The following is a 13,287-nucleotide window of genomic DNA, read 5'->3' on the forward strand; positions in this document are numbered from 1 at the left end:
CTGATCATAACCCATTAGTTGAAGTGCTGGGAGTTCTTGATTGCCACCACGTAACCTCACATATCTGCCGAACTTAACAGCCCCTATTTATTCAGGGTTTTCTTGACAGTAAAAATTACTTAGGATTTTTACAGCTGCCACACAAAAGAATGTATTCGATGTATGCACTTGGAAGATTAAGTGATACAATAATTGAAACATGGATTTTAAATACACTCTTAACTCCTAAATTCCTACGTGAAAACCCAAAAAGACACTTTTCAATTTTTAATAGTGGTGCCACCACTCTCAGAAGTGGGAACGGTCCCATTTTGTATCCTGGGATGTTCACATTAATTTTTTTTTGGGGGAGGGGCTTGCATTGCACTCCTACTTTTTACAAAATATCCCTTTTATTTTTAAGTTGTCTTTAATGCTTAATAACTGACAGACATATCAAATTTTTTGGTATTGAATAAAAATCCCCCATGTGTGAACAATGTCAGGTATGCACTTTGGCTTGTTACTAATTATTTAAAACCAGCTCAGTAGCTTTTTGTGAGGCAGAGGGAAGAGAAGGAAGAGAGACAAAGGGGCGCAATGTAGTTTTAAAGGCAGTGAACCAAACGGCCTGCCTGCCAGAAACTGCTGTGTTAACCTCCTGTAGAAACAAACAAATGAAACAAAACAAAAATAAAACCAAAAAAACATAAACCCCAGAAACAAAAACCCAAGCCCCAGACACCATGGAGAAGCTTCTGCTGTCCCGGTCACACAGCCGGCAGCTGGGAGCGGCTTGTTGATAATGCAGCGTCTGGCCAATGAAAATGTGTTGGAATAATCCAGTAATTTTGTAAGTGGGAATGCCATTTGAAGTTACTTTGGGAAGTCTTCTGTGCCAACAGCTTAGCTGATAAACCCACAAAGCTTTATGTTTTATCCCAAGAGGGGGAACTTTGATTACTCTGGTAATTAATGATGTTGGAGAGTAATATGGATTTTCTGTTAAGATTTGAGTTTGAAGTTAATTAGTCTTCACGTTATGATTTGCTGATTAATTATGGATATTTAGTTATAAAGAGAGATGTTAATTATTAATCTCAAAAAAATCATCTAGTGTAATTAACTAAAACTTTGACATCAGTTAAAATTCCCACTGAGCATAACTTCTGAGATTATCAATTACCAGGGCAGAGCGCCGAGCGCGTGCCCTGCGAAGGAAGCATCCCGGGCTCCTGGCGGTGGCTGGCACTGCTTCGCCGCCTAGGGCGCCTGCCCAGGTCTCAGCCCAGCCACAGCGCCGCGCGTGCCAGCCCCGGACCCCGCACTCTCGTGGTGTGGAAGAGCCTCTCCCCGGCGGGGGCTACAGAAGACGTTGCAGTCTGAGCACAGCCTCGGTGAACTATCAAGTCATGCCGAGGCCTTGGAGCGGGAACGTGCCCTTGAGACCGACGGGCTTCGCCAGCTCTGTTAAACTCGGAGGTGAGCTTCGCCGTTGCTGCAGATATCTTTATTTCAGCAGCAGCTTTTGCAACTCTTCAGACAATCCCGCAGCACGAGCACTAATTAGTGTTCTATTCCTATAACTTGAAATCACCTTTGTGGCTAAAAAGAGTTTTTTCCTTCATCTTTTCCCCTAATCTGTCAGCAACATGATCTCTGTTACCAAAACGAGGAGGGGGGATGTGATTAGGAAGAAGGGTTAAACCAAAAAGCATCATCGGCACATCACTGTCCTGGAATTTCCCCCGTAACACAGAGTCTGAACAGGGATCTGTTTACATTATCTCTAGATCATCTTGACAATATTTATTCTCTATTTACCTAAATGAGGCAATATGATGATATTTATTGCTCAGAATGGCTAAATATAGACTTTTCTTGAGCACTCAGTACCATAGTGGGAGGTTTTGCTCTAATCTACATCTTTAAACTGACAAGCTGGAGAATTCCTAATGAATGCCTCCTTTCATCTGGATGTCTGTGTGTATTTGACAGTATAAATATTTAGCAATATCGGAGTCAGCTTGTGATTTTACCCAGATGGACTGATTGATGCCTTGGCTCGATGTTGCCAAAGACAATCCGTGTAGTTATATAAGCAATTTCCCTCTTACTTCCTAAGAAGCAATTAGGTGGCCAAAGGCAGCAACCCCAAAATAGTCGAAATACTTCTGGTATCAGCTGACAAGTCTGAGGGATAAATAAAATATGGTACTTAAATTATTACCACTTTACTTTCATGAATCACGGGATTAAAGCTTTCACTTCTAAAGTACATATAAATTGCAGGGTTTCTTATGTCTGTAATTTGCAAGAATCTAAGTTAAAATACCAGCTAATCAGTCAACTCACATTCACCTTGGGAAAAGTACCACCCTTTCTTGTCATTTTTGTAAATTGCATGCCTAAGCACCAATGTTATTTTAAGAAGAAAAGTCGCTTGTTGTCAATAACACACATTGCAGTCTAGTTAAAACAACATTTGTTAGGATTTAATGGCAAATGTAATCCGCTTTTAGAGTTTAGAACGCTATGAGAAATTCAAGGGAAGGATAATAAATCATTTTCCTCATCCTGGGCGTGAACAAGGTAGACCTGATTCATCCAGGTGTGTCGCTATAACCGCACGCGGGATGGATTCTCCCCCGTGAAACAACAAAGGATCCTTGCTCAGAAAGGAACCGCTAAGTGGCACCACCCGCCCCCCCACCACAGATTTTTTTTTTCTGTCTCTCGACATTGTTTTCCTCTACGTAAATCACAATGAGAATGACATCAAAGAATTACAGTCTTTTTCTCATCATCACTGTAATCCAGCTGTGAGGGCTGATAAGCTCTTGCTAAAACTTAGAATGGGCTCCTGGAACTCAACTCCTGTACCTCAGCCCCGGCGGCAGGAACCCTCGGCTTGGCCCCAGCGTCACGTGGCGGGAGACGCGGACGAGGCTGTGTCAGGCACTCTGGCGCACGCTCCTGCTCGGGGAGGAAGAGAAGCTGCACACTATTTTTGGCACCAGCAGAAGTCGTGCATTTCTGCGGCGCTGCTGCTTCCCCTTGTCTCCCCTACTCCTGCCTCCTTTCGTTGCTTTGTTTTCTATTAACTCATCCCGGTTGTTGTATAACCCGTGCAATAACCCGGGAGAAAGGGCAGGCAAGACATTATTCTTCTTGACACTAGTACCTACAGATCCTATTCTGGTGTGATACCTCTCCCTATCACGAGATAGCTCAGCTAACAAAATCCTCAGAAGTCAGCAACTGGCATTTATAATATGGTCCAGAGGCGAGTGGACGCGGTGCCCACTGGTGATCTGATGCACACCAGACTTCAGGGGACAAGCCGTCCAGTGACGACGGTTGACAGCATCCAGTGCACGGCCGATCAGTCATGTACCTTCTCGTGCACAGCAGCTTCTAATTTCTAAAAAAAAAAAAAAATGATCCCATGCCTGCTGGCTGCTAGATGAAAACAAATGTCTACAGTATTCTATTTATTGGATGTGATGACTAATAAATTGGTTATTGATCAGATAAAAAGGGCCAGGGTCTCTATCTCTCTGTTCCGCCGGCCACGCTGCACTCCGATGGGTATGGGGGAACCACAATTTGCTTTGTTTCCTTATTTGAGGGCTGGAAGTATCATAACGTGACGATGAGGGAACGCAAGATACCACTTACTTAAAATAACAGAATTCTACCACTTTCATCTGTGAAACTCTGTGTTCCCAGACGAATCTGGCACTTGGGTGAACCAGGCAACAACCACAGAAACTGGGGCCTTGGTGGCTCGGTGGGTTAAGCCGCTGCCTTTGGCTTAGGTCATGATCTCAGGGTCCTGGGATCGAGCCCCACATCGGGCTCTCTGCTCATCAGGGAGCCTGCTTCCCTCTCTCGCTCTCTGCCTGTCACTCTGCCTACTTGTGATCTCTGTCAAATAAATAAATAAAATCTTAAAAAAAAAACCACACACACAACCACAGAAACAAAGTTTTGAATGAACAGCACTTAAAAAAACAAAAACAAAAAACAAATTTGTCACTGGGATGGGGGATGTGAAAACACCTGAACTGTAGTCAGCCAAACTGGTGTGGCTCACTGCTTTGTTCCGTGACGCTGTGCTACAGACGGCCCGAGCGCTGCCCAGCAGACCTGCGTGCAGCAGACACGGGAAGTGTCCAGGCGCCTGCAGGTGAAGAGCTTCTGTCGTCCTCCGCGCTGACTCTCGTTTACCTTGACGGAGAACAGTCGGCGACAACACTTAACCTGCATGTTCTGTGGTAGCACAGACTGTTTGCCTCGAGTCATGAAGAAGAAAACAGCAAATCAAGCAAAGAATCTAAAGTGTGTACATTAACCTCCCACATGTCAACACAGCCCCCCCCCCGGAGATGATATGTAATGGGGTCTCTACATTATTTTCCCTTCTACACAATCGCATTATGCTCCAAGTATTTCGGCGCCAAAGTGCGTGTGAGAAAGTGATGAGAAACCTTCCTAATTAATCAATCAGGAAGTATTTAGGACCTAATGAATTTTGGTTTTGTTGTTAATGAAATAGTATCTATAAAAAATAACGAACACATTCTACAGATAAGGCTAATTTAAAAAAAAATCCATAAAAATCCAACACCGGGTAAAGACAAATGAAATTATTTCACTAGCTTTTAACATATATTAGAGATCAAAGAGGACATTAAGTACCCTCTTTGAGTAGATGTTCACCAAATGAATTTAAAATACGCTTTACACCATCAGTCAACTCCTGAACAGACCTCACCACGCTTCCACGCAGAATCCCGGAACACAGGCCTGTGTGTGTGTGTGTGACACTGCTTGGTTTCACGATGCACCAGGCCACTTAAAATCATTTCCAAGTGAGTAGAGCTAAACTCTGATGATCAGGATTACGGAAAATATGACTTGACTAGTCATTACAGCACCGCCATCTTATCACATTAGATAAATACAGAGAAGATATAAAAATAATATGCTTTCACCATAAATATTAATCATCGAGTCTAATGTGATTATCTGGAAGGGGGTCAGGGAAAGGAGAAGGGAAGAGGGCACAATTTCTTCTCTTTCGGTTTCCTTTAAAGATGATATATCCCATGGGACGCCATCGACAGAAACACCAGACAGAAAATTCTCTCCTTCGGAAGCAAGTTTTGGCGGATCTGCTTAGGTCTCCTGCTGCAGTGCTAGGGATTCCGTTTTTGCCAAAGGGCCAGCTATTATGGTTAACGTCATGTGTCTGAATCATTACTCTCCACCTTGGGTCAGCAAACACTATGACGATGGCATGGTAATAAATGACCGCTGGATTCTTTCCTGCTTTGGCCTCTTTTTATCTGCCACCTCTCCACCGTCAGCTCCATCTTTCTGAACCTCTCTGAATCCCCAAAAGGGACGGGGTGTCTATTTGTTTTCCACTAGGTTACCACTCTATTGTTGTTTGCACTAAAGGGTACAAATTCAATTCATTCCTGTGACATAAAAGCACTGATACAGTAAATTTTTTGCCCAGGAGAAAACAAAAGCAAAGTTGCTGAATATCGAGTAAGATCAGAAGCTCTAGCATATATGTGAAGCTTCCCAAGCAGCCTTGTTCTATGATACCACTTTTCCCCACGTGTGTGTGTTCTCAGCGAGGGCACCCAGCATGGAACTGTGTACGGAGTGGTGTCCAGTTGGTGTCTGGGGGCAAAGTATGACTGTAAACCACACGCTGGGATACGTACGTCTATCGTGGTGTCACAGGAAGAGAAGGTTGGAAGGCTATCGTTACCATGTCATGGGATTTCAACTTTCTACACAGACCCAGATATGGTTCCTTCAAGTGGTTCTGGAGACAATCGAACTGGAAAATCGACAGCAGGTATAATTAATAAAGTCAGACAAGTACAAGCAGAAGAAAGGAGCTGAGAGCGGCCACCAGACACAATTCCCCACACACCAAATAATGTACCATTTAGGTCTTATTGCTGATTCTGGGAAACGAGCACATGAAACTCAGCGTAACGTGAAACTGAGCATAACCGCTGACCCACCATGGTGTGCACCTAAAGTGAACAGAGAATCTGTGACAAAGGCCCCCCATGTGATGAGACAGCTCTTCGGACACGGGAGAGCAGCCCCTGAGCTGGATGGTGGATGGCCTGGGGGGCGGGTGCTGCAGTGTGATTCTGCCGGTGTCCCTACCTCTAGGCCGGCTGCCGTGCATGGTGGAAACTCTCGTATCCTAAAATATGTAAACACCCCATGTTTTGGGGAATTTAAATTATGTAAATAGCATGACAGAGCTTGTTCGCCAGTAACTTTCCTTTGCCAAGGGTAACATGTTTTGCTAGATCGCTGCTAAGAAGTGCCAAACGCTGGGAACCCTGAAGAGTACTGCCAAGTACCTTCTCACTCTGGGGCCAAGTCTTAAAATACACTTAATACAAAATGAATCTGAAATGTTATAATTGCCCACAATTCCTGGAACGTTACCTTGTGTACAACTCTAGTTATTATGAAAATGTTCCCTATTCCTGCCAGAAGTTAAGAAGTTATCACTTGAAAATCACTGGCTAATCTAGCCTGCGCTAAGATGGATTTTTAATGAAAGTTTAATGAATGATAAATACTCGTTTCTTGATAAATGTTTAATTATGCCAATAATTACCAACTGCTGAAAACTACTGTTGTGTTAATAATGGCATTTTCGTACACATGCAGTTTCATGAGTCATGGTGCTGTTAGAGATCAGAGCTCCATCTGTCTGATGCAAACTAGCAAAACAAAAGTCTAATTAATATTTTGATCAATTTTCTCTACACTCTAAAGACTACCAATGTCCTTTTTAAAAAAATTTATCTATTTTCTCTTCATGGGAAAGAGGTAAGGAAAGAGAAAATGGGTGGAACCACTCTAACATTAATTTGTGCAAAAATTAAAGAATAGAAAATAAATATTATTGAAATCCACTGATTTTATTATCTCACTGCATTATTAGGTATAATAATCGCTTTCATGTTCCTTAAAGCTGTTTCTTAAAGTGGTGGCCATGACACACTTAACAGCACAGAAACCGTGAATGTCCTTCCTTAGTTGCTTCAACTTGGCCCTTAACAGGTGATACGTGAGACCTGCGATCAGCATTGTTAGAATACACGTGCGGCCCCTGCAGTGCATGAACTGCTATTTGTAAGAGGGAATGACAGCTTTCAGGTCAGCAAACCCACGATTCTAGAAGGTTAGACTGACCTTGACTTAATGAGCGTTTGTTAATGATGGCAAATCCCGAGTCTGTGGCAGAGTGGGAGGGGGAGCCCTGTCCTTCCTGTGGCCATGCTGGGTGGAGCAGCGCTCCTGCTCTAGGACTCCCCGTGGGGCCAGCAGAGCAGGCCCTGGGCCAAGGAGGCAGCCTTCTCAGAGCCTCTCCCTCCCCAGCTCCCCAGCAGGAACAGGGTGCTTTCCAAGCCACTCATTGGCGCCCTGTTGGGGAGGGGCCACTGCCAGAGGAGCTCCTAGGCGAGGTGGGGTCTCAACCACTTTGCTCCATTTTCCCACCAGCTAGCCTGCCCCCCAGCCAAAAGTATCCAGAAAAGACAGTGCGTAGGCAGAGTCAAAGACGTTTCTAAAGCATGTCCTTTCAATATCTCATCAGGCTACGGAGTTAGAGAAGTCTAACACAGTCTAAATGCCAGGCTAACAATTCATATTTCCAGTAGTTCACATTTTGAAAGCAACCCAAATTATGCAGATAATTCCCAATTATATTTCAGACAGAATCTGTGAAAGCCTTAATTTAATCCACAATGTGATTTGTGGAGATATAATCTCAATCCTTCAGATAACAATATATAATAATAATGTGTAATACCTTCCCACTGATCGAGTGAGATCTAACGCAGCGCTCTGATTGCTGTTGCTGGCGGCTAGTAAATCCAGCGAAGTTCAGGAGTAACATTTTTAAATTTCCAACTTGAAAATTCACAGTTCAGGTACACTAATGAACCTGGCATAATCATGTTCACACCATTTTCTTCCAGACCATTTTTCTTTTAATAGTCTGTGACCAACCCCCCAAAAGGTCATGTGATTTTCAGAATGAACTTTTCTCCCAGAAACACTTGTTTTACGTAACCCTTAATCTGACATATCTATTTTATGGGAACACTTTCAATATTTCCTTGTTATCATTTATTTACACTTAACACTATGATTCCTAGATGTATTTTTATTTTTATTATTCACTTTTCTTACATGTATTTTTAAAATTTTACCCTCTTGATGGACCTCACCCATATAATACTGTTTCTTAAACAAGCCTTTTTGACAAGAATTCATCTGCAGTTCTTCGGCACAGCAAAGGAAACAGTCGACAAAACAAATAGGCAACCCGCAAAATGGGAGAAGATATTTACAAATGACACTACAGACAAAGGGCTGATGTCCAAGATCTGTAAAGAACTCCTCAAACTCAACACTCAAAAAACAGATAATCACATCAAAAAATGGGCAGAAGACATGAACAGACAATTCTCCAAAGAAGACATACAAACGGCTAACAGACACATGAAAAAATGTTCATCATCATTAGCCATCAGGGAAATACAAATCAAAACCACATTGAAATACCACCGTCCACCAGTTAGAATGGCCAAAATTAACAAGACAAGAAACAACAAGTGTTGGAGAGGCTGTGGAGAAAGGGGAACCCTCTTACACTGTTGGTGGGAATGCACAGTGGTACAGCCACTTTGGAAAACAGTGTGGAGATTCCTTAAGAATTAAAAATAAAGCTTCCCTATGACCCTGCAATTGCACTACTGGGTGTTTACCCCAAAGATACTGATGTAGTGAAAAGAAGGGCCACACATACCCCAATGTTCATAGCAGCAATGGCCACAGTCGTCAAACTGGAAAGAACCAAGATGCCCTTCATCAGACAAATGGATAAGGAAGATGTGGTCCATATACACTATGGAGTATTATGCCTCTATCAGAAAGGATGAATCCCTAACTTTTGTATCACTATGGACAGGACTGGAGGAGATTATGCTGAGTGAAATAAGTCAAGCAGAGAGAGTCAATTATCATATGGTTTCACTTACCTGTGGAGCATAAGGAATAACACGGAGGAAATGGGGAGATGGAGAGGAGAAGGGAGCTGGGGGAAATCGGAGGGGGAGACGAACCATGAGAGACTGCGGACTCTGAGAAACAAAGTGGGGGTTTTGGAGGGGAGGCGGGTGGGAAGTTGGGTGAGCCTGGTGGTGGGTATTATGGAGGGCATGGATTGCACAGAGCATGGGTGTGGTGCATAAACTATGAATGTTGGAACGCTGAAAAAATAAAGAGACTAATTCATCATAACTTTTAGTTCTATTGTGTACTTTGAGTTTAGAGTCATCTCTTCTTACTATAATTGCAGCTTTATGACATTTTTTCACCATATGCTAGTGGCGATAGTCTGCACGAAGGAGTAACAGATCACAGAAAAACACATACAGGAGACACTGAAGAACTGAAGGAGCCACACACGTTTGCCCTCGCATGCGCTCCCAACACACCACCTTGAATAGCGTGGCAGGCCCGTTTCCCCATCCCGCTGATCGCAGTACAGCATAAAGTCTGAGCTGTGAGAAGGGACACCCCGTCTGCTCTGACGAATGCTCACAGGCTCCCAGCAGCTGCTGTGTGGAGGGAGTGGGTCCATGAGTGATATGGGTATTGATAACTTTTGCCCTCCGCAGCCAACCCATGCCAACTGCTCTGGGGCTTGCTCAACGAGCTTAACTGGGCTACATAAAACATTCACAATAAGTAGTGCTTGAGATGGAACACAGGCTTTCCAACTTCCGTCTCTGAAGGGCAGCAGTTCAGTGGAAATGCCTCGTGAACTTTTCTCTGCTTCATCCACTATGTGCGCACATGTGGGCACACAGGAGCAAACCAGAGCACGGCAAGAATGAAATTTCAGTGATGGATCCTATGAATGAAACTAAAAGGCTGCCTATATTATGTGTACTTAGATAAAAAGGGTCTGTTTTAATTCTGGTATTTGAGATGCGCTTGCAATGAAGGACCGGAAAACACAGCCGTGCACAGACCAACTGACACACTTCTTTTCTTTCCTTTTTTAAAATATTTAACTGATGCACTTTACTTTTCTTTCCTTTTTTTTTTTTTTAAAGATTTATTTGAGAAAGACAGAGAGAGCACACACACATGCACGTGCATGAGTGGAGGGAGGGGCGGAGGGAGAGAATCCTCAAGCAGCCTCCTGACAGGAGGCTTGATCTCATGGCCCATGAGTTCATGACCTGAGCTGAAACCAAGAGCTGGACGCTCAATGGACAGAGCCACCCAGGTGCCCCTACTTGTTTTCTGATACGGACTTCGGCTGTTGTGGCAAAACCCCGGGGTCGGATACGTGCATGGAGTCCAACACAGGGCTATTCACGGGGCATCTGATCTAGGCTCGCAGGCCCACCGCCCTCCACTTCACCACTTTGGGAGATGGAGGGGACTCGACAGTGTGAGCATTGGACACGTACACACAAAGTCTCAGAGGCATGTGGGGGAACGTTTCCTGAGATGCCACGTCTCTCCTGTCAGAAGATCGGCCCCATAGGGCAGGGACCAGAGCCTATCGGCTGTACCCAGTCTCCAGTTTCCAGGGTGCTGGGGAATTACACTTCAGTGTTTCTTAAAGTGGGGTTAGTAGTCCAGCGGCATCAGAGTCATTGAGGGGCATGTGTTAAAAATGCGTTTATTTTGGGCCTCTTCTGGGCTGAATGCATACGTAGAAATCCTAATCCCCAGGACCTCAGAAAACGACTGCATTTGGAGACAGGGCCTTTGAAGAAGTAATTAAGGTACACTGAGGTCACTGGTCGGGGAGCAAATCCAGTCTGACCTTGTAAGTGGCCTTACAAGAAGGGGTGGAGGAGGAGTGGTTAGGACACAGTATGAGGACACAGGCGTGCAAGCCAAGGACAAACAGCCCACCGGTCCTTTGCTCTCAGACTCCCGGCCTCTGGAACTGTGTGCACATGCTGGGAAGGGTTGCACAGCACTGCGGTGTGAACAGCGTTCCAAGACAAGCCACGCCAAGGATTTTCTTCTCCTTATCTTATAAGCAGTAGATATAGCTGACTATATCTTTCTTCCACTGTTTTCTTTATTTTATTTTATTTTATTTTATTTTAACTCTTCCACTGTTTTCTTGACTTCTTTTCCTTTCTGTTTTCTTCCTGACCAGTGTTTGACCTCCAGGGCTGGCTCTCTGGCTTTTGATGACCTTGAACCTCATGTTTCCTCACGGTTCCACCCTGGGCCCTCTTCTTGTCTCCTCATACCCCATCCCAACGTAAACTCCTCTTACATCTGCAGTCTGCTCTGAATCAGAGAAGTCAATGGATCTTGCTCAAGCTGTAAACCTGAAGGTCACTTTTCACCCTTGGTCCTGCCCCACCTCCCCTATGTAATGGGCCAGCAAGTCCACCAACTCTGTCTAAACGGTTAAAACCTCAGTGCAGACTGTTGGCTAACAATTCCCTATTTTTGCCCCCGGTCCCTCCATCTACCCTCCACAAAGGAAAAAAGATGAATTCTTAGATTGAAATTTGATCCTGGAGTTCCCTGGATAAAAATCCACAGGTGGGGGCACCTGGCTGGCTCAGTGGGTTACAGCTTCTGCCTTCTGCTCAGGTCATGATCCCAGGATCCCGGGATCCAGCCCCACATTGGGCTCTCTGCTCCGCAGGGAGCCTGCTTCCTCCTCTCTCTCTGCCTGCCTCTCTGCCTACTTGTGATCTCTGTCTGTCAAATAAATAAATAAAATCTTAAAAAAAAAAAAAATTCCACAGGTGTTCCTTGGCATACCTGGCCTCCTCTTAAGCCTTGTCCTCTGTCCCACCCCGCCACGCTGGTCTCTCGGTGACGCCTGCTCTCCTCCTTGGAGGGCCTGGGACATGTTTGAGCCCTCGCCTCTGGGAAGAGCGAGTTTCTCCTCTTCCTGAGAGACGGCTTCTCCACGGAAGGTAATGCTGTCCCCACTCCTACACAAGAGTCCGCAACTCTCCATCACAGGGCACGCGCTGTTTTCTCACGAGCTGTTATTGCCTTACGCTCACTTAGATCTGGAATGCAAACTCTGGGAGGGCAGGGACGACAGCCTTTCCTGAGGTAGGTCTGAGCACAGCGCAGGGCCCGGTACCCAGGAGATGCTCCGTGGAGAGGCCAGGGCCACCACGGAGGCGAAGCACCCTGAGCACGGTCCACGGCCCACAGATCTGCTGGACGGGAATGTGTGGCCAAGCATGTCAGATCCGCCAACACCCAGTCCCAGACCAGACGCAGCAGCTGTATCAACACCGCCACGGCTCAAACTACCCTTTAAATGCGTTTGTGCAAGCTGCTTATCTGTGAAATCCCCACGTCGGCGAGTTCTGGAACCACGCGGCGCCCATCCGTAAGAGCCGCCGCTCCCTTGGGTTAGGCCTCTGTCTCAGGTAGCAAGTTCTACTGTGATCACGATCACGATCACACTTCCTAACCACCTCTCCTGACGTGGCATTACGGACAAAGCCTACCTTTACCAATGCAGGACCTTTGTTCTCCATCCGAGGGGTGAGGTGTGTGTCAATGATCAGAAACACACACACTCGGACTCCTTGCACTAGTGACTCAGAGATGTGGTTATAAGGCGGTAATCCTGTGGGATTATGGCCATTGAAACGGACTTCCATATTCTCATACCCTTTGTGGACGAATACTAACAATGCTTTCCATCTGATACTAGGGGATACGCTCAATGTGAAGATTTAGGACAATTAAAGGGATTTTGGGGTAAAAAAATTTTCAGACATCTGTCGTGTAATAAAACATACGAAAATGTGCCTTGTCTCTTAGCAGAATGTTGTCGCTTTTTCTGTTTGGGCAAGACAGAACTGTTCCTCTTCCCCTCACGGCTCATCTGGTTTTGCCCAAGCTGCTAGCTAGACCACACTCTGAAGAGAGAGACGTGTTATTTGTGGTAGACGTTAATACACTTAACACTGTGTTACTCACAACAAGCTAAAAACCTGACACATCTCACCCACCACACAGGACAGTCACTCCGCACGGAACAGCACAATTAAAAAAGCAAGTATTTGAAGAATGTCCAATTTCTGCGAAGACCTCATTTGGGAGGCCAAAGGGGAACGGGTACACTTGGCAGCATAATGACTAATTATTATGTTCGAAAGACGGAGAAGTTGCTCAAGAACGGCCGGGGCACGCACTGCACCACAGCACACTGACTACCCT

The 13,287-nt window shown here is 45.1% G+C and overlaps 1 protein-coding gene across 8 annotated transcripts in view; it reads right to left on the reverse strand.

Annotated features, from left to right (window-relative positions):
* ZNF407 (zinc finger protein 407) overlaps positions 1-13,287 on the reverse strand; it is a 427,984-nt gene that overhangs the window by 28,814 nt on the left and 385,883 nt on the right. Inside the window, exon 9 of one of the 8 annotated variants that reach the window (XM_047696577.1) lies at positions 2,698-2,955. The exons of 6 other annotated variants lie outside the window; for them this stretch is intronic. In XM_047696577.1, the coding sequence (XP_047552533.1) occupies positions 2,903-2,955 (53 nt within the window). In that variant the 3' untranslated portion in view covers positions 2,698-2,902. Of the gene's footprint in view, positions 1-2,697; positions 2,956-2,998; positions 3,404-13,287 lie in introns of those variants that run through there. One more of the 8 variants, XM_047696579.1, reaches the window with a different exon arrangement.

Source organism: Lutra lutra, chromosome 12, assembly GCF_902655055.1.
Source record: "Lutra lutra chromosome 12, mLutLut1.2, whole genome shotgun sequence".
NCBI lineage: Eukaryota > Metazoa > Chordata > Mammalia > Carnivora > Mustelidae > Lutra > Lutra lutra.